General features: G+C 50.4%; 2 protein-coding genes across 9 annotated transcripts; one reads left to right on the forward strand and one right to left on the reverse strand.

The window, feature by feature from the left end:
• Position 1: 1 nt before the first annotated feature.
• On the reverse strand, positions 2-1,717 carry LOC112205388 (metaxin-1-like). The gene is given in 4 exon segments (XM_024348760.3): positions 2-341; positions 434-588; positions 1,029-1,132; positions 1,259-1,717. Coding segments are annotated over 4 exon segments (792 nt in total). The 5' UTR covers positions 1,577-1,717; the 3' UTR covers positions 2-126.
• Positions 1,718-6,893: 5,176 nt separating this feature from the next.
• Positions 6,894-20,585, forward strand: LOC100612404 (lysosomal acid glucosylceramidase-like). Of its 8 annotated transcripts, XR_010157855.1 has the most exons (12): positions 6,907-7,064; positions 15,495-15,570; positions 15,939-16,026; positions 16,371-16,456; positions 17,048-17,181; positions 17,800-18,037; positions 18,633-18,658; positions 18,769-18,857; positions 19,020-19,366; positions 19,457-19,584; positions 19,736-19,852; positions 19,947-20,585. XR_010157855.1 is itself a non-coding variant. In XM_063812728.1 (10 exons), exons 1-10 carry the CDS (start codon positions 15,544-15,546, stop codon positions 20,050-20,052), a joined length of 1,020 nt encoding a protein of 339 aa, XP_063668798.1. In that variant the 5' UTR covers positions 15,393-15,543; the 3' UTR covers positions 20,053-20,585. The 8 variants fall into 8 exon arrangements, 1 of the variants encoding a protein (XP_063668798.1); XR_010157853.1 differs by having other exon boundaries at positions 19,020-19,584; XR_010157861.1 differs by having other exon boundaries at positions 15,531-15,570; positions 18,633-18,857; positions 19,258-19,366.
• The last annotated feature ends 1 nt before the right edge of the window (position 20,586 follows it).

Consider the following 20,586-nt stretch of genomic DNA (forward strand, 5'->3'; position numbering starts at 1 on the left):
GTCAGTGTGAGTGGCTTTATTCTGGGGGGCAGCACCCCGTGTCCGGCTGTACCAACAACGAGGAGGCACGGGGGCCTCTGGAATGCATGAGAGTAGAAAAACCAGTCTTGGGAGCGTGAGGACAAATCATTCCTCTTCATCCTCCTCAGCCATGCCCAGGGTCCAGGTGCCTGGGGCCCGAGCAGGCGGTGCCCACTGGATGGAGACAATGCTGCTGAGCAAGGCGTAGCCCACCATGGCTGCCAGTCCTGCCAGCACAGATAGGATCTGGTTCCAGCGCCTGTATGGCTCCCCCTTAGTCTCTGGGCCTGCTGGTGTCTGGCGTTGCGGTGGTACCTCAGCTGAGGGTCAAGGAAGGAAGGTGTGTTAGGAGAACTAGTTCTTGGATCCCTGCCCACTCTCCCCAGGGCTGCCCCTCCCATCTGCCCCTTACCTCCATCCCAGGGGAAGTAGAGACTGAGAATGTGGGTACAATAGGCACAGAGGTTGTGCAGCCCACGCAGGTGGACCTGCAGCTTCCCACTGGGCAGCTTTGCCTGCAGCAGCAGGGCCAAGTAGCTGAAGATGAAGGCGTCCAAGGAGGCAGGGCTGGAGCAGAGAGAGAAGGGTGGGATGGAGGAGAACCACTGGGGTAGAAGGGGTAAAGATGGAGCTGGAGGAAGAGTCAGCCTTGGGAGGTGGGCTCTGGGCAGCAGGCGGCCACCAGGGAAGGACAGGACACACAGTTCTAGACCTGGTATGGGGAGAGATCCCCAGGTGGCGCCAGCCTGGCCCTGAATAGGGCTCTATCCCAGGGCTGCATAAAGGGCACATTCAGTGCCCCACAGCTCTTCAGACCCCTCCTGTGCCTGGCTGCCCTCCCACCCTACCCTTTTGTACCTCTGAGAAGGCTCTGGCCCCACGCACAGCCCCACTGTCACCAGGGCCAGTATCTGTCTCAGGGACCTCCTATCCAGAGCCTGAGCCAGCCCCAGCCCCAGCCCCAGCTCCAGCTGCTCCATCTGAACCTGTATCTTCTTCCAAGCCACCCATTACCCTCTTGGAGTCAGACTCATGCATCTCCAAAGAAGAACTTTTGAGAGCCCAGGCGCTGAGAGAGCAGGGTCAGACACTCCCAAGCCTCTCGGTACAGCTGTAGGGGCGACACAGGTAGGCTTGCAGCTGCGGGAACAGTGCCACCTCCCCACCTAAGCACTCCCATTCCTGGCCAGCATCCTTGGGGCTCATCTCATACAATAGCCCCCAGTCTCAGAGCTACCTCCTTCTCCAGCTCTTCCTCGTCCTCAGGCCTGTGCTCCCTAGTCAGCAGCTGTAGCCGTTCCATGTACTGCCGCTGCATGCGGCCAGGCAGGAAGAAGTTGAGGGGAAAGGGCATAGCCTCTGCATACCACTTCCGGGTCACTTCCATGTAGTTCTTTGGTGACACCAAAAAGTATGTACCTGGATTGGGTGGGCAGGAAGAAACAGGCAGGTCTGAGCCAGCACACCTGTCTGATTCAAGGTGGGCTTCTGACCTCCATGCTGTCCTGAGTCTCTTGTGGGTCTGTGTGTGCCCGTCCCCTCCCCGGCTGGCCATGGATGCTGGGAGGTCTGGGCACACTCACCAGCACCGGGATCAACTTCTCCAGGAGAGACATGAAGGCCAGGGTGTCTGCCCCTTGCTGAGCTGACAGATCATAATCAGCATTGTACTTCTGTGGAGGAAATATCCATGGCGTGGACACTGGGGAGCTGCAAGGGCACTTCACCAGGGAGGAAGGAGTCCTGTCTGGTACCCCCCTCACTGGCCTCTGAGTGCAGTGGAGGTACAGCAAGGAACTTTTCCTGCCAAGGCCCCCTTGCCTGGGCCCAGCCAGTAGCCTGTTGCTGTTGGCAAAAAGCCTGGGCCTTGGAGCCTCCTGGCCGTCAAGGTCCTGGGCCCATTGAGAAGAAGGAAGAAAGGTTGGGCCGCAAACTAGGAGCAGCTCCCAGAATTTCCATGGAAAGCTGGAACAACGCCTGCTGACGGCAACTTTCTAACAGTAACTTCCCCGACCCAGACACCACAAAGCTCGCACAACGGAGCTCAGATGCAGGCTAGGACTCGGTCCATGCCTCAGGAACCAGGGAAAGCCATCCTCACACTCCCTGGATCCAGGGAACCCATGCCCAGGGCCCCCCAGCTTGTTCCCTCAGTGCCCAGCTCTTGGCTATTTCTTTCACTTCATTCCATTGCTCAGACACCATTACCACATACACATTCCACCCATACCCCCAGGTCTCAGCCTGCCCTACCTTCCCAGGCTCCAGTCCCTGTTCCTCAGCATCCCCCTCCACATCCTGAGTAAGCTTTGTCCCCAGATAACCTCTTCAGCATGATCCTTAAATCTCCCTAAGCCTCAGTTTCTCCCCTGTGGAATGGGAGTAAGAATCTCTTTCTCTGAATGCCCCTGTGTTAGGAAATAATTTAGAATACTTCGGAAACGAAAAGCTCTGTTCACACCTAAGCAATCAGGGCAGTGGCCCTGGCCTTGCCAGGAACTTAGGCTTTTATCTGGATCCTCTCTTTCCAGGCCTCTCAATTAATTCCCCAGGTCCTTAACCTTTGGGAAATTAGAAATGAGGAAGAGTGTCCCACTTCTGACACTGTGTTCCCTCTTGGAACCTGACCGTCAATGCTAGAACCCTTGGAAAACATGCTGGCCCAGCCCTCTAGTTTTACAAATAAGGGAGTGCACAGCCCTGAGAGGTTACATGGCCTGCCCAAGATCACATAGTCAATGGCAGAGTAAAGAGCATAGCCTAGGCCTCCCCACTCCTCTAGTAATGCTCTTTCATCTTCTCCAACCTGGCTCTAAGCCTTGTCCATCCTGAGCCCCATATCTAGCCCAACCTAGTCCCTGAAAACAGGAAGTGGCCCTTAGAAATCTCTCTCCAGTCCCACCATCAGAGGCCAACTGCTGTCTTCCAGTCTCCTTCAGCCTGTGCTCCTCTCCCTCCCTGACTGACAGGCAGAAGGTACTGTGCCTCTGGATATCCCCACAGTGCCCTGAGCTGCATCTCTTGCTGACTGCTTTAATACATCACAGTGACATTGTGTGTGTCTCTGCCACCAGACTATTGCTCCTTGATGCTCTGGGTCACCTGCATCTAGCATGGCATATATCTGGTGCTCAATAAATGTGTATTGTACAGAATTGACTGAACTTCTCTCACTGGCAGCCCCCTCTATCCAAATCACCCACCTCTTTTTGAAGGTGGGTGATGATCTTGTGTGGTACTGAGATGACCTCTCCATGACTGGTCCAAAGGGCAGGCAGGGTTCCTGATACTGAGAGAAAAGTATACCAACCAGGACCTTAGCTGCCTATCCATACGTAGTTGCAACACATTCCTGCCTATCTCCTGCTTCTCCTCTTGTACACACCCTTCCTCACCCTCAAGGGATACTGGGTACCTGAAGGGCTCTGCCAGGGGTTGCTGATCTTGTGCTATATGGTGCACAAGAAACTTTTAAGAAAAAAGAAACTTTCAAGACACACTTTCCAACCACGAATTGTATCTCTGCTCCTTTTCATAGCAATAGGTTTTCTTTTTCTTCCCTCCACACTTAAACATCCATTCTCTTATCACCCACCCCCATCAGACTCCTTCCCCTGTGTTTCTTCAGCCACTGCTCTGACCAAAATTTGAGTGACCAAAAGTGGTGTCAGACCCAGTGACCATTTCTCTGCCTGCATCTCACTTGACCTTGAAGCAGCAATTAATCTCCATAATCAGCATCTTCTTGAATTTTTCCCTTTGAGGACATTGCTCTTCTACTTTGTGCTCTGGTTATCCTTTACAAGCTTTTACACCTCTCCTGAACTGGTTAACAGTAGAGGGCCCCAAGGGTCTCACGTAAGCCTTCTTTGTTTTTGTTTTTTTTCTTTTATTTTTTTTTTAATATATTTTTTTGAGACGGAGTCTTGCTCTGTTGCCCAGGCTGGAGTGCAGTTGCACGATCTCCACTCACTGCAAGCTCTGCCTCCCAGGTTCATGCTATTCTCCTGCCTCAGCCTCCCGAGTAGCTGGGACTACAGGTGCCTGCCACCATGCCTGGCTAATTTTCTGTATTTTTAATAGAGACAGGGTTTCACCGTGTTAGCCAGGATGGTCTCGATCTCCTGACCTCGTGATCTGCCCACCTCAGCCTCCCAAAATGCTGGGATTACAGGCGTGAACCACTGCTCCGAGCCGTCATTTTTATTTTATTTTATTTATTTTTTTGAGATGGAGTCTTGCTCTGTTGCCAGGCTGGAGTGCATGGTGCAATCTCGGCTCATTGCAACCCCCGCCTCCCAGGTTCAAGCGATTCTCCTGCCTCAGCCTCCCGAGTGGCTGGGACTACAGGTGCCTGCCACCATGCCTGGCTAATTTTCTGTATTTTTAGTTGAGACAGGTTTTCACCTTGTTAGCCAGGATGGTCTCGATCTGCTGACCTCATGATCTGCCTGCGTCGGCCTCCCAAAGTGCTGGGATTACAGGCATGAGCCACTGCACCCGGCCATCAATTTTTTTTTTTTAAATGGAGTCTTGCTCTGTCACCCAGGTTGGAGTGTAACAGTGCAATCTTGGTTCATTGCAACCTCCACCTCTTGGGTTCAAGCGATTCTCCTGCCTCAGCCTCCTGAGTAGCTGGGACTACAGGTGCATGCCACCACACCCGGCTAGTTTTTGTATTTTTAGTAGAGACGGGGTTTCACCATGTTGTCCAGGATGGTCTCAAACTCCTGACCTCAAATGATGTGCCTGCCTTGGCCTTCCAAAGTGCTGGGATTAGAGGCGTGAACCACCTTGCCCACCGTAAGCCCTCTTTTCTACTTCCACTCTTTCTGTAGGTGGCCCTACTACTAACGTCCATGGCTTTAAGTACCATCTTTCTATGTGTTAATGCATAACTCCAGCCTTGACCTCTCTTGAGCGCCATCCAACTCAGCATATCTGGTTGGATGTCTAATGAGTATTTCAAATTCAACATGGCCACAACTGAACTAACTGAACTCTTTTTTTTTTTTTTAGGCAGAGTTTTGCTCTTGTTGCCCAGGCTGGAGTGCAATGGCGAGATCTTGGTTCACTGCAACCTCTGCCTCCAGGGTTCAAGCGATTCTCCTGCCTCAGCCTCCCGAGTAGATGGGATTATAGGCCCCCCTACCCGGCTAATGTTTTTGTATTTTTAGTAGAGACAGGGTGTTGCCATATTGACCAGGCTGGTCTGCAAATCCTGACCTCAGGTGATCCCCCTGCCTCGGCCTCCCAAAGTGCTGGAATTACAGGCGTGAGTCACTGCGCCCGGCCACACAACTGAGCTCTTGATTCCCACCCCAGCACCTGTTATTTTTCCACTGTTCCCATCTCAATGGCACCTCCATTACCCATTTGCACATTCCAAAAGCCCAGGAACCATGGTGACTTCTTTTCCCATATCCAACACAACCAATCCTATCTTGAATTCATCCACGTCCCACCACCTCCCCAGCTACCTAGTTCCAGCCACCCTCTCTCCACAACCTCTGAATCAATCTTTCACTTTTCCCAGCAATCCATTCTCCACTCAGCAAAATGATGATAAAGCACGTCACATCAAGGCTCTGCCTCAATTTAATGGCTTCCCATTGTATTTAGAATCATCTCCAAGCTCTCAGAGACTATGGTCAGCTATAATCTGGCCCACCTTCTGTTCCAGCCAAATTTCCCCACAGCACAAGGACGTTTGCACCTGCTATTTTCCAAGCACGAAACCCTCGGGCAGATATATCTGGTGCTGTCACCTAATTTCAGGTTTTAACTCCACTCTCACCATTTCAGTGAGGACCTAATCCCCATCGCAGTCATTCTATCACATAGCTTTATTTTATTTTATTTTTTTTTTTTTTGAGATACAGTCTGGCTCTCTCACCCAGGCTGGAGTGCAGTGGTGTGATCTGGGCTCACTGCAAACTTCCATCTCCTGCGTTCAAGCGATTCTCCTGCCTCAGCTTCCCGAGTAGCTGGGATTACAGGTGTCTGCCATCACGCCTGGCTAAGTTTTGTATTTTCAGTAGAGACGGGGTTTTGCCATGTTAGCCAGGCTGGTCTCGAACTCCTTGACCTCAAGTGATCCACCTGCCTCAGCCTCCCACAATGTTGGATTTACAGGCGTGAGCCACTGCTCCCGGCCACATAGCCATGTTTTAAGCATGTATCACTATCTAAAATTATTTTTTGTTTATACGTTTGTGTCGTCCTGTAGAATGTAAGGTCACAAGATCAGGGACTTGCTCATTGCACTGGGTCTAACACACAGTGCTTCCTCAACAAACACTCGTTAAGATACTAACGTGGCAGAGTGGGGCCTTGTAAACAGTTTCAGGACCCTGTGCTTGTAAGAGCAACGTGGTGCCCTCCCAAGGAAGACAGGGAGGATGCAGGAGCACTGCCCAGAGATGGCGTCAGGCTGCAAGACATCTTGAATAATTCACCATCGTAACAACCCAGCCTCAGGAAGAGATGGGGCAAGGCCAGAACGAAACATTAGGTAAGCGGCGGTGGACAATGGGATTCCCACAGGGCAGCTTCTGGGCACTGGACGTTCCCTAACCTGAGGCTCTCTGAAGAGGAAGGTTAGGAATCCTCTGAGCTTCGGTGGGCTGGACTCACTGTGGGAATTCAATCGCCCCCCCCACCCACTAAGGGTGTGCTGGCGGGAAAGCGCTGAGACGCATGCGTAGTTCTCGCGTCTGGCACCCGCTCCCTTTCCAAATACGCTTGCGCCCCATATGTGCTACGGATGGCCAGCGAGAGTTGTCCGTCTTCAAATGGACCAATGAGACTTGTGGAGGGGCTCTGAGTCCCGCCTCTGGATGAGTGACCGTCTCTTTTCCGAGTGAGGCCCCGCCCCGCCTCCCCAGGGCTGCTTTTCTCGCGGCACGGGTGGTGGGGCTGCTTCTTGACTTCCGCGCCTAGTGCGCGGGGCCCCATTCTCCAGTCCCGCCCACGCGCCTTTGGAGGCTGCGGTGGGATTTCCTTTTGCTTTCGGTTGGGGCTGCTGTTTCTCTTCGCCGACGGTAGGCATTATAAATATTTCGCCCTTTGAATTTTAGCTCTCCCCTCCCGGCGTTCGCACTTAGCCTTTTTCATCATTATCATTATTTTTAATGGTAAGGATGGTCAAATTTTACTAATGAAGCGATTATAAAATCTTCAAGTCCTTGTATCCACTTGCTTTTTGAGGGCTGGAGTGGGAAGAAAGGTATATAATTCATTCATTCTTCGGACATGTGACAAACGTTCACGGAGCGCGGCAACGAGCGCCGGTGTCGCGATGCGCACTGGGGCTGCACATGGGAGCCAGGATGGACTGGACTGGTCCCTGCCCTGCCCGCTGACGATTGGCAGGCCACTGCCTTTGATGAGCTGGGCGCTATAACTGCCATTAAGCCATTTGTACAATTAATCACAACAGTGATAAGAGCGACAAAGGAGCTATTCGGGTGGCTGAGGCGGGAGGATCTTTTGAGCCCAGGAGTTCGAGACCAGCCTGGGGAATAGAGCGAGATCCTGTCTCAAAAAAAGGGGGAGAAAAAGTGACAAGTTGTGAGGGCTATGAGTTTGCGTTAGAGGAGGTGTGTGAGGTGGGGAGGCGGCAGGGGGCGCGGTTGTTCTTAGAGAAAGTGACATCCGGGCTAATTTTGAAAGAATAAGTGTTAACTAGGCTAAGCGGTGGGAAGGAGTAGTGTGTGCTGAAGGAAGGGAAGAGGAAACTGGCAAGTTCATGGCAGGCTGTAATTGGATGCTGGTCTCCCTCCACACTTGACTCCTACAGTCTGATTTCTACACAGCACCCAAAGTGATCTCTTAAAAATACACATGTGATCTTGTCACTTCCCAGCACCAAACTCTACAGTGAATTTCCATCTTAGAACAAAATTCAGACTCCTTACCATGGCCACCAAGACCCTACACAATCTGGCCTCCCAATTTCCTTCTCCAAGGTCACTTTTTACCACTATCCATCTCACTCCACTGCTCCAGCACTCTCTATGCTTTTATTTTTCTTTCTCTTTCTTTCTTTCTTTCTTTCTTTCTTTCTTTCTTTCTTTCTTTTTCTTTCTTTCTTTCCTTCTTTCTCTCTCTCTCTCTTTCTTTTCTTTTCTCTTTCTTTCTTTCTTTTTTTTTTTTTGAGATGCAGTCTTGCTCTGTCACCCAGGTGGTGTGGTCTTGGCTCACTGCAACCCAGAGCAGTGGGGGTGATCTTGGCTCACTGCAGCCTCCGCCTTCCAGGTTCAAGCAATTCTGCCTCAGCCTCCTGAGTAGCAGGGATTAGCGCCATCAGTCCCAGCTAATTTTTGTATTTTTAGTAGAGATTTCATCATGTTGTCCAGGCTGGTCTCGAACTCCTGACTTCAAGTGATCTGCCCATCTCAGCCTCCTAAAGTGCTGAGATTACAGGCAGGAGCCACCACACCTGGCTCAGTATTTGTTTTATTTTTGTTATGTTTATTTATTTAGAGACAGGGTCTTGCTCTGTTGCTCAGGCTGGAGTGCTGTGGCAGGAACACAGCTCACTGCAGCCTCCACTACCTCAATTCAGGCGATCCTCCCACCTCAGCTGAGACTACAGGTGTGCATCACCATGCCTGGTTAATTTTTTCGTTTTACCACGTTGGCCAGGTTTGTCTCGAACTCTTGGGCTCTGCTGTCCTCCTACCTTAGCCTCCCAAAGTGCTAGGATTGTAGGCGTGAGCCACTGTGCCCAGCTGGTGTTCAGTATTTGAATCCATATTTCCTGTAGCCGCAACCAAAGTTCCACTGTTAGGTCTCACTTTGACTTTAATAATTGTGTTCAGGCTGGGCACACTGGCTCAAGCCTGTAATCTCAGCAGCTTGGGAGGCCGAGGTGGGTGGATCACCTGAGGTCAGGTGTTTGAGACCAGCCTGTCCAACATGGCGAAACCCTGTCTCTACTAAAAATACAAAACATTCTCCGGGCGTAGTGGCGGGCGCCTGTAATCCCAGCTACTTGGGAGGCTGAGGCAGGAGAATTGTTTGAACCTGGGAGGCAGAGGTTGCAGTGAGCGGAGATCACGTCATTGCACTCCAGCCTGGGCTACAGAGCGAGACTCTGTCTCAATAAGTAAATAAATAAATAAATAAATAATTGTGTTCGGAGTCAGCATCATTCTTCCTGAAGTTCACCACTCCTTTGCCAAGAACACTTCCTGAAACACTGACAAGCAGGACCTTGAATAGTGGGGTATGGTTGGTAACAACTCACTCATTCAACAAACATTGAGCACCTATTTTGTGCTTGCCTCTAAATGAAGAGCTGGTTGTATTATTTATTTTTTTAGGTGACAGGGCTTTCCCTATGTTGCCCAGGTTCGTCTCAAACTCCTGGGCTCAAAAGATCCTCATCTTCTCAAGTAGTTGAATATACACGCTCCAGCGACCATGCCTGGCTGAATGAAGAGCTTTGAGATTTTGAAGAAACAGGAACCATGAAATTTGCTTTGCAACTGTTTGCAACCTTTAAGGAAGACTGAAAAGGCATTCCTGAAGCATGTGAGAAGCAGTCTGTGTGACCTGATGACTCAGAACTGCTTGGAATTTAGATTAGGACAGATATGAGCTTAGGCTTCACTCTGCCACATATTTAATTTCTCTAAGTCTTAGTTTTCTTTTCTTTTTTTTTTTTTTTTTTTGAGATGGAGTCTCGCTCTGTCACCCAGGCTGGAGTGCAGTGGCACGATCTTGGCTCACTGCAAGCTCCGCCTCCCGGGTTCACGCCATCCTCCTGCCTCAGCCACCCGAGTAGCTGGGACTACAGGCGCACACCGCCACGCCTGGCTAAATTTTTGTATTTTTAGTAGAGACGGGGTTTCACCGTGTTAGCCAGGATGGTCTCGATCTCCTAACCTTGTGATCCGCCCGCTTCGGCCCCCCAAAGTGTTGGGATTACAGGCGTGAGCCATCGCGTCTGGCCTCTAAGTCTTAATTTTCTTATCTGTAATGTAGAGTTGTCAGGCTAGTGCATGTAATAAGCACTCATGAAAGACTGACTATTATCTTGCAAAAAATTGGAAGAGATCATATGAGGTACAAGGACCTTCCATCTGCACTGGGCTGTACATTGAATGTTGTGGTTACTGTTGAAGCATTGGTAAATCACATGAATCCAATGGTGAAACCACACCCTAAGGTCAGACTCAGTGGCTCACGCCTGTAATTCCAGCACTTTGGGAAACCAAGGCAAGAGGATTGCTTGAGCTCAGGAGTTCGAGACCAGTCTAGGCAACCTGTTTCTATAAAAAGTTAAAAAATTAGCTTGGTGTGGTGGTGTGCACTTCTGGTCCCAGCTACTCAGGAGGCTAAGGTGGGAGGATCCCTTGAGCCCAGGTGGTCGAGGCTGCAGTGAGCCAGGATCACACCATTGCATTCCAGCCTGGATGACAGTGTGAGGCCCTGTCTTAAAAAAGACAAAAACAAACCAAAAAAACCCACACCCTAGTGGGTAAGGGGCAGCAGAGGTCCCACCCAAGAGTGAAATCATTTTTGGTGTCAGTAATCAGGGAGAGTAATATACCCTCAGGCCAGAAACTAGAGGTGAGTGATGGCTCACGCCTATAATCCCAGCACCTTGGGAGGCTGAGGCAGGTGGATTGCTTGACCTCAGGAATTCGAGACCAGCCTGGGCAACATAGCAAGACCCCATCTCTAAAAATAAATTTCAAAAATTAGTTGGGCATGGTGGCATGTACCTGTAGTCCCAGCTACTATGGAGGCTGAGGTGGGAGGATCCAATTGAGCCTGAGAGGTCTAAGCTGCAGTGAATTGTGATTGTGCCAAGACCCTGTCTCTAAAATAAGATAAAATTACAATTAAAAACTAGAGCTGAAAGGACAGGTTCTAGGTTAACTGGTAGTAGTTGTTCATTCATCTGTATAAAAAGTACTTTTTTGAGCACCTACTCTGTGCTGTGCATAGAATGAACAAATGTCTTTATTTGACTTGAACACAGACCATAGAAGTAACTAACAGTGGAACTGGGAGTGGCACTCTCCATGGGACCTAAAGACCTAGGAGCCTGTGATATGATACCTGTCAGTGTGAAAGGGCTGGAGTTTGCTATCTGAGCCAGACCTACACTCCAGGACAGGTCTTGCTGGGATGGGATCAAAATTGCTGCTGGGTCAGCCGAACTATTTTTGTACTTCTGCTTTTCACTTATATTTATGTCTTCCCTAGGTATATAGCTGTCTTTTTTTGTTTGCTTGTTTTTCTGAGTCAGAGTCTTGCTCTGTCACTCAGGCTGGAGTGCAGTGGCGCGATCTCGGCTCACTGCAACATCCACCTCGGGTTCAAACGATTCTCCTGCCTCAGATTCCCGAGTAGCTAGGATTACAGGTGCCCACCACCATGCCCGGCTAATTTTTTGTATTTTTAATAGAGATGGGGTTTAGTAGAGACAGGGTTTCACTGTGTTATCCAGGATGGTCTCCATCTCCTGACCTCGTGATCTGCCCGCCTCAGCCTCCCAAAGTGCTGGGATTACAGGCATGAGCCACTGCACCTGGCCACTGGAGACCCCTTTTCTACCAAAAAAAATAAAAATAAATAAATAAATATATATACATATTTGTAAAGACGGAGTCTCTCTATGTTGCCCAGGCTGGTCTTGAACTCCTGGCCTCAAGGGATCCTCTTGTCTCAGCTTCTTAAAATGATGGGGTTACAGGCATGAGCCACCGTACCAGGCCTTAGCAAACTCTTTTTCAAGTGCTATACAAAGGGGGACAGAGGAACGTGATTGTGGCCACCTAGTATGCCCCTATTGGCCACTGCAGTGAGGCCTAGGTGTTTGAAGAGAGGCACCTAGGGTAGTGGCTCTCAGGCACACCCTAGGGGCATTTTGGAAATTTGTGGGGCATCTTTAATAGAGACAATGATTAGGAGGCACTTTGAGAATTTAGTGGATGGAGCCCAGGAAAGGTAGACATTCTGCAACATGTAGTACATTCATACACAAGGAAGAATTCACTCATTTCACCTGACTTACAAATATAAAATCAAATATAAATCAGTAGGACTTTATTATAAAATATTGCAGAAAAGTTTCACAAGAATTTTTTGTAGAAAAAGCCCAATCAGGGCCGGGCATGGTGGCTCATGCCTGTAATCTCAGGACTTTGGGAGGCCGAGGCGGGTGAATCACCTGAGGTCAGGAGTTTGAGACAAGCCTGGCCAACATGGTAAAACCCCGTCTTGACTAAAAATACAAAAATCAGCCAGGCATGGTGGTGTGCGTCTGTAATCCCAGGTACTCGGGAGGCTGAGGCAGGAGAATCGCTTGAACCCGGGAGGCGGGGTTTGCAGTGAGCCAAGATCAAGCCACTGTGCTCCAGCCTGGGTGAAAGAGCAAGACTCTGTCGAAAGAAAGAAAGGAAGGGAGGGAGGGAGGGAAAGAAAGAAAAAAGAGAAGAGAGGGGAGGGGAGGGAAGAGGAGAAAAGAAGGAAGGAAGGAAGGAATCCAGTCGAGATCGTTAAATTTGTTGTAATTTTGTCTTTGGCACAATAAACATTAGTCCTTATTAAAACTAACTTTACTTAGAAAATAAAATAGAAAATCCTCAAGGACAAATCACATTGTACAGGAAATATGAAATGTGAAATAATATCCACCTTGGAAATTTTTTTTTTTTGAAACAGAGTTACTCTGTCTCCCAGGCTGGAGTGCAGTGGCACAATCTTGGGTCTCTGCAACCTCTGACTCCTGGGTTCAAGTGATTCTCGTACCTCAGCTTCCCAAGTAGCTGGGATTACAGGCGTGCACCACCACACCCAGCTAATTTTTGTATTTTCATTTCAGATGGGATTTCGCCATGTTGGCCATGAACACCTGTCCTCAAGCTATCCACTGCCTCAGCCTCCCAAAGTGCTGGGATTATAGGCATGAGCTACCGTGCCCAGCCACCCTGGAAAAATTTTACAAAATGAAGTATAAAAAGAAGAAAAGAGGGGCGGGCATGGTGCCTTGTGCCTGTAATCCCAGGACTCTGCAAAGCCGAGGCAGGAGATCCTTTGGGTTTAGGAGTTTGAGATCAACCTGCACAACATAGCAAGACCCTATTTCTACAAAAAATACAGACACTAGGCTGGGCGTGGTGGCTCATGCCTGTAATCCCAGCACTTTGGGAAGCTGAGGCCAGCAGATCACGAGGTCAGGAGATGGAGACCATCCTGGCTAACATAGTGAAACCCTGTCTCTACTAAAAATACAAAAAATTAGCCGGGTGTGGTGGCAGGCGCCTGTAGTCCCAGCTACTCAGGAGGCTGAGGCAGGAGAATGGCGTGAATCCGGGAGGCGGAGCTTGCAGTGAGCCGATATCGTGCCACTGCACTCCAGCCTGGGTGACAGAGCAAGACTCCGTCTCAAAAAAAAAAAAAAAAATTTTGCTCAGTACCTGGCCAAAAAAGAAGCAGCTCACTCCCTGTACACAGAGGGTAAGAGAAAGGAGATGGTTGAACTTCTAAACTCGCTAAAGCAGGAGAGGCAAATGTGGAATGTGCTCAGGAAATATCTGTGAGATGAATGAATTTGAGGGAAGTAAGGTACTAGATAATTACCTGCCCTACCCAGAACAAATCCTGTGCAACGTTTCCTTGAAGAGCAGGAAGTCAGGCCGGGTGCTGTGGCTCACGCCTGTAATCCCAGCCCTTTGGGAGGCCAAAGCGTGCGAATCACCTGAGGTCAGGAGATTGAGACCAGTCTGGCTAACATGGTGAAACCCCATCTCTACTAAAATACAAAAATTAGCCGGGCGTGGTGGTGCGTGCCTGTAGTCCCAACTACTTGGGAGGCTGAGGCAGGAGAACTGCTTGAACCTGGGAGGCGGAGGTTGCGGTGAGCTGAGATCGGCCACTGCACTCCAGACTGGGTGACAGAGTGAGACATCATCTCAAAAAAAAAAAAAAAAAAAAAGAGAGAAAAGCAGGAAGTCTGGAAGGGGTGGCTACTGACATAGTGAAGCAACTAGTTCAATTCTACAACTTGACAACTACCCCTGTGCCAGGCTGTCTACAAGGATATTTAGAATGTATAAGACATTCCTTCAAGGAACTCCAGGAACAGAGGCCTGACATGTTGCAATGTTTAGTGTCAAGCAGTGTGCTAGAGACACATTATCACACTCAAACCTCACAACAGTTCTATGAGGTAGGAGTTATCACTCCCCTTTTATAGATGAAACAGAGGCTTAGAGTGATTGATTTACTGAAGGTCAAACAGCCAGTAAATGGTGTAGCAAGGATTCCAACCTTGCCGTTTCACTAAAACTACAAAAAAAGATACAAACAACAGACAAATAGTTCCCAGGCGCCTCCCAAGTTGCCAGGCACTGCGTTTACCTCACTGACCCCTTTGAGGTTGTGGCATTGCCTCCATTTTCTAGGCGAGGAAATAGGCTGAGAGCTGGGGTTAGTCTGGTCATGACTGTGTGTGCCACTCCCACCAAATCTCATTTGATGTGGTTCATGAGGCAAATAGCATGGACAACTTCCTTCACATGTCCACTGAGCATATGGCCTTTTACAACACTTTCTGGTTTCTGAACTACTTTACAAACCTCACTGTCCTGTGAGGAAGGAAGAACAGTTATTACAATCTGCATCTAAAGGGAAGCCAATTGCCCTTTAGAGATATGGCTGCAATTGCCTCACTGCCTGTGTCATGTGTCTCTCCGAGGCCCTTAATGAATAAATGAGGGGTGCTGCAGGGGAGCCAAGCTGACCACTCCCCTCCCTCCAGTCCTGCCACCCCACTGCCAGTGTCCCACCCTCCTTGCGCCCTACACTTCACTGGCTAATAACCCCCCTCACTTTTTCCTGTGTTGAAGCCATCCTGGATAATTCCCCACCCACGAATGGTCCCTCCTCATCTCAGAGAGCTCTCCATGCGCACCTGTTACTGTTTCTGTTTTTACCTGTAAATATCTGTGTCTGACTTCCATGCTTCATGCACCTCTATAGGGCAAAGACTGTGTCTTAAACATCACGGTAGCCTCAGCATGTTGTGCAATGAAGGTTTTTTTGTTTTTGTTCTTTTTTTTTTGGTATTAGCTTTATTTGTATCATTTTGAAATTTTTATCAAAAAAGCAGCGTGCCTGCTGTGGTTCCCATCCTCTGGGATTTAGGAATCTTTACCCGATTCTCCATCCAAGTCTGTCTTTCATATTCTAGGCTCTTCCTAAAGTTGTCATTCACATATACCCTCCAGAATTTTATAGGGTGTATAATCTGTAACAACTCGGAGGAAGCCAATTGCCCTTTAGAAATATGGCTGCAATTGCCTCACTTCCTGTGTCATGTGACTCTCCTAGTCATCACATGACCCATCCACATTGGGAAGCCAGAATTACTTGCAGGACTAACCTAGTGCCTATAGCTATGGCAGGTATCTGCATCCTTGTTTTTGTTGAGTGGATCCTCTATCCTTCAGAGACTCTGGAACCCCTGTGCTCTTCTCCTCATCTAGTGACCCTGAGGTGATGGAGTTTTCAAGTCCTTCCAGAGAGGTAAGAGAGAGAGCTCCCAATCAGCATTGTCACAGTGCTTCTGGAATCCTGGCACTGGAATTTAATGAATGACAGACTCTCTCTGAATCCAGGGCCATCATGGCTCTTTGAGCAAGGCACAGATGGAGGGAGGGGTCGAAGTTGAAATGGGTGGGAAGAGTGGTGGGGAGCATCCTGATTTGGGGTGGGCAGAGAGTTGTCATCAGAAGGATTGCAGGGAGAGCTGCACCCAGGTGTCTGTGGGCCTTGTCCTAATGCATGTGGGAGACCAGGCCATGGGCACCCAAAGGCAGCTAAGCCCTGCCCAGGAGAGTAGTTGAGGGGTGGAGAGGGGCTTGCTTTTCAGTCATTCCTCATTCTGTCCTCAGGAATGTCCCAAGCCTTCGGGTAGGGTAAGCATCATGGCTGGCAGCCTCACAGGATTGCTTCTACTTCAGGCAGTGTCGTGGGCATCAGGTGAGTGAGTCAAGGCAGTGGGGAGGTAGCACAGAGGCTCCCTTCTGCCTCATAGTCCTTTGGTAGCCTTCCAGTAAGCTGGTGGTAGACTTTTAGTAGGTGCTCAATAAATCCTTTTGAGTGACTGAGACCAACTTTGGGGTGAGGATTTTTGAAACCGTCTTCAGTCTCTCCAAACAGCTGTGTCCGTTCTCCACATCCTTGTCAGACCTCACCTCTGCTTGTGCTCCCTCCCTCCCAGGTGATGCCCCTGCATCCCTAAAAGCTTCAGCTACAGCTCGGTGGTCTGTGTCTGCAATGCCACATACTGTGACTCTTGACCCCCCCGACCTTTCCTGCCCTAGGTGCCTTCAGCCGCTACAAGAGCAGAAGCAGTGGGCATCGGATGGAGCTGAGTACAGGACCATACAGGCTAATTGCACCGGCACAGGTAAACATTACACCCTTCACCCCGCCGGGCCAGGCTGGGTCCTCCTAGAGGTAAACGGTGTCAGTGATCACCATGGAGTTTCTTCCCTGGGCACTGATAACCCTGTGGATGTCCTCAGGCCTGCTACTGATCCTGCAGCCAGAAGTTCCAGAAAGTGAAGGGATTTGGAGGGGCTGTGACAGATGCAGGTGCCCTCAACATCCTTGCCCTGTCACCCCCTGCCCAGAATTTGCTACTTAAATGGTACTTCTCTGAAGAAGATGAGGAGGAAGGGGACAGGATGACATAGAGCCACTGACACTTTTCTTTGCCAATTCTTTGGACCCTGACTTCTGCCCATCCCTGACATTTGGTTCCTGTCTTAATGCCAGTGAAATAAGATTTCGCCACCTATCATCTGCTAACTGCTACGGACTCAGACTCAGAAAGGCCTGTGCTTCACACAGGTGCCAGCCTCCACAGGTTCCAACCCAGGAGCCCAAGTTCCTTTTGGCCCTGACTCAGACACTATTAGGACTGGCAAGTGATAAGCAGAGTCCCATACTCTCCTATTGACTCAGACTACCATATCTTGATCATCCTTTTCCGTAGGAATCGGATATAACATCATCTGGGTACCCATGGCCAGCTGTGACTTCTCCATCTGCACCTACACCTATGCAGACACCCCTGATGATTTCCAGTTGCACAACTTCAGCCTCCCAGAGGAAGATACCAAGCTCAAGGTAGGCATTCTAGCTTTCTCAGGCCCTGATGGCCCTGATGTCTGGGGGTTGAGAAACTGTAGGGTAGGTCTGCTTGTAGAGACATTTTGTCCCCTGCTGTTTTGTCCTGGGGGTGGGAGGGTGGGGGCTAATGGCTGAACGGGATGCACTGGTTGGGCTAGTATGTGTTCCAACTCTGGGTGCTTCTCTCTTCACTACCTTTGTCTCTAGATACCCCTGATTCACTGAGCCCTGCAGTTGGCCCAGCGTCCTGTTTCACTCCTTGCCAGCCCCTGGTCATCACCCACTCGGCTCAAGACCAGGGGAGCGGGGAATGGGAAGGGGTCACTCAAGGGACAGCCCAGAGACATCTACCACCAGACCTGGGCCAGATACATTGTGAAGTAAGGGATCAGCAAGGATGTGGGATCAGGACTGGCCTCCCCTTTGGCCATGCTGATCTGTGTCCCAACCCTCAACCTGGTTCCACTTCCAGATCTGCCTGTCCTCAGCTCACCTTTCTACCTTCTGGGCCTTTCAGACTTGGATCTGTCAGTCTTGCCCACTCCATCAGGCTTCCTATTCTCTCGGTCTGGCCCACTTTCTTGGCCGGATCATTCATGACCTTTCTCTTGCCAGGTTCCTGGATGCCTATGCTGAGCACAAGTTACAGTTCTGGGCAGTGACAGCTGAAAATGAGCCTTCTGCTGGGCTGTTGAGTGGATACGCCTTCCAGTGCCTGGGCTTCACCCCTGAACATCAGCGAGACTTCATTGCCCGTGACCTAGGTCCTACCCTCGCCAACAGTACTCACCACAATGTCCGCCTACTCATGCTGGATGACCAACGCTTGCTGCTGCCCCACTGGGCAAAGGTGGTAAGGCCTGGACCTCCATGGTGCTCCAGTGACCTTCAAATCCAGCATCCAAATGATTGGCTCCCAAACTTAGAGGGATTTTTCTACCCAACTATGGATCCTAGAGCACCATTCCCCGGGACCTCCAGGGTGCCATGGATCCCACAGTTGGGACTTGAAACCTCTCTAGGCTGGGGGTGGTAGCTCATGGCTATAATTCCAGCACTTTGGGAACCCAAGGTGGGTGGATCACTTGAACCTAAGGAGTTCAAGATGAGCCTGGGAAACATGGTGAAACCCCAACTCTACAAAAAAAAAATAGAAAAGTTAGCCGGGTGTGGTGGTGGCACGCCTATAGTCCCAAGTATTCTGGAGGCTAAGGCGGGAGGTTTAGTTGAGCCTAGAATTCCAGGCTGCAGTGAGCTATGATTGTGCCACTGTACTCCAGCCTGTGTGACAGAGGGAGACCCCGTCTCAAAAACAAAAACAAAAAATCCCTCCCAAAACCTCTGTAGTTGCATTCTTCCCACCACCTAATTCAGGATTCCTACAAGAGGAACTAGAAGTTCCAGAAGCCTGTGGGCAGGGTCCAGGGTCACTTGTTCTTCCTTTGCAGGTACTGACAGACCCAGAAGCAGCTAAGTATGTTCATGGTATTGCTGTACATTGGTACCTGGACTTTCTGGCTCCAGCCAAAGCCACCCTAAGGGAGACACACCACCTGTTCCCCAACACCATGCTCTTTGCCTCAGAGGCCTGTGTGGGTTCCAAGTTCTGGGAGCAGAGTGTGCGGCTAGGCTCCTGGGATCGAGGGATGCAGTACAGCCACAGCATCATCACAGTAAGCCACCCCAGTCTCCCTTCCTGCAAAGCAGACATCAGACCCATTAGTAGTCTCACCAAAGACTGATAGAAGCCCTTCCTGTCCAGCTTTCCCCAGCTAGCCTGCCCTTTTGGGCAACTCTGGGGAACCATGATTCCCTGTCTTGCCTTTCCTTCACAGGTCTGCACACCTCATTGCCCCTTTTGCAACTACTGAGGCACTTGCAGTTGCCTCAGACTTCTCAGCTCCCCTTGAGATGCCTGGATCTTCACACCCCCAACTCCTTAGCTACTAAGGAATGTGCCCCTCACAGGGCTGAGCTACCCACAGCCGCCTCTCCCACATGTGACCCTTACCTTCACTCTCTGGGGACCCCCAGTGTTGCGCCTTTCTCTCCTTGCCTTTGTCCTTACCCTAGAACCTCCTGTACCATGTGGTCGGCTGGACCGACTGGAACCTATCATTGTAGACATCACCAAGCACACGTTTTACAAACAGCCCATGTTCTACCACCTTGGCCACTTCAGGTGAGTGGAGGGCGGGCACCCCCATTCCATACCAGGCCTATCATCTCCTACATTGGATGGCTTACATCACTCTACACCACGAGGGAGCAGGAAGGTGTTCAGGGTGGAACGTCGGAAGAGGCACACCCATCCCCTTTTGCACCATGGAGGCAGGAAGTGACTAGGTAGCAACAGAAAACCCCAATGCCTGAGGCTGGACTGTGATGCAGAAAAGCAGGGTCAGTGCCCAGCAGCATGGCTCCAGGCCTAGAGAGCCAGGGCAGAGCCTCTGCAGGAGTTATGGGGTGGGTCCGTGGGTGGGTGACTTCTTAGATGAGGGTTTCATGGGAGGTACCCCGAGGGACTCTGACCATCTGTTCCCACATTCAGCAAGTTCATTCCTGAGGGCTCCCAGAGAGTGGGGCTGGTTGCCAGTCAGAAGAACGACCTGGACACAGTGGCACTGATGCATCCCGATGGCTCTGCTGTTGTGGTCGTGCTAAACCGGTGAGGGCAATGGTGAGGTCTGGGAAGTGGGCTGAAGACAGCGCTGGGGGCCTTGGCAGGATCACACTCTCAGCTTCTCCTCCCTGCTCCCTAGCTCCCCTAAGGATGTGCCTCTTACCATCAAGGATCCTGCTGTGGGCTTCCTGGAGACAATCTCACCTGGCTACTCCATTCACACCTACCTGTGGCGTCGCCAGTGATGGAGCAGATACTCAAGGAGGCACTGGGCTCAGCATTAAAGGGACAGAGTCAGCTCACACGCTGTGACTAAAGAGGGCACAGCAGGGCCAGCGTGAGCTTACAGCGACGTAAGCCCAGGGGCAATGGTTTGGGTGACTCACTTTCCCCTCTAGGTGGTGCCAGGGGCTGGAGGCCCCTAGAAAAAGATCAGTAAGCCCCAGTGTCCCCCCAGCCCCCATGCTTATGTGAACATGCGCTGTGTGCTGCTTGCTTTGGAAACTGGGCCTGGGTCCAGGCCTAGGGTGAGCTCACTGTCTGTACAAACACAAGATCAGGGCTGAGGGTAAGGAAAAGAAGAGACTAGGAAAGCTGGGCCCAAAACTGGAGACTGTTTGTCTTTCCTGGAGATGCAGAACTGGGCCCGTGGAGCAGCAGTGTCAGCATCAGGGCGGAAGCCTTAAAGCAGCAGCGGGTGTGCCCAGGCACCCAGATGATTCCTATGGCACCAGCCAGGAAAAATGGCAGCTCTTAAAGGAGAAAATGTTTGAGCCCAG

This window comes from Pan troglodytes, chromosome 1 (genome assembly GCF_028858775.2).
Source record: "Pan troglodytes isolate AG18354 chromosome 1, NHGRI_mPanTro3-v2.0_pri, whole genome shotgun sequence".
Lineage (NCBI taxonomy): Eukaryota > Metazoa > Chordata > Mammalia > Primates > Hominidae > Pan > Pan troglodytes.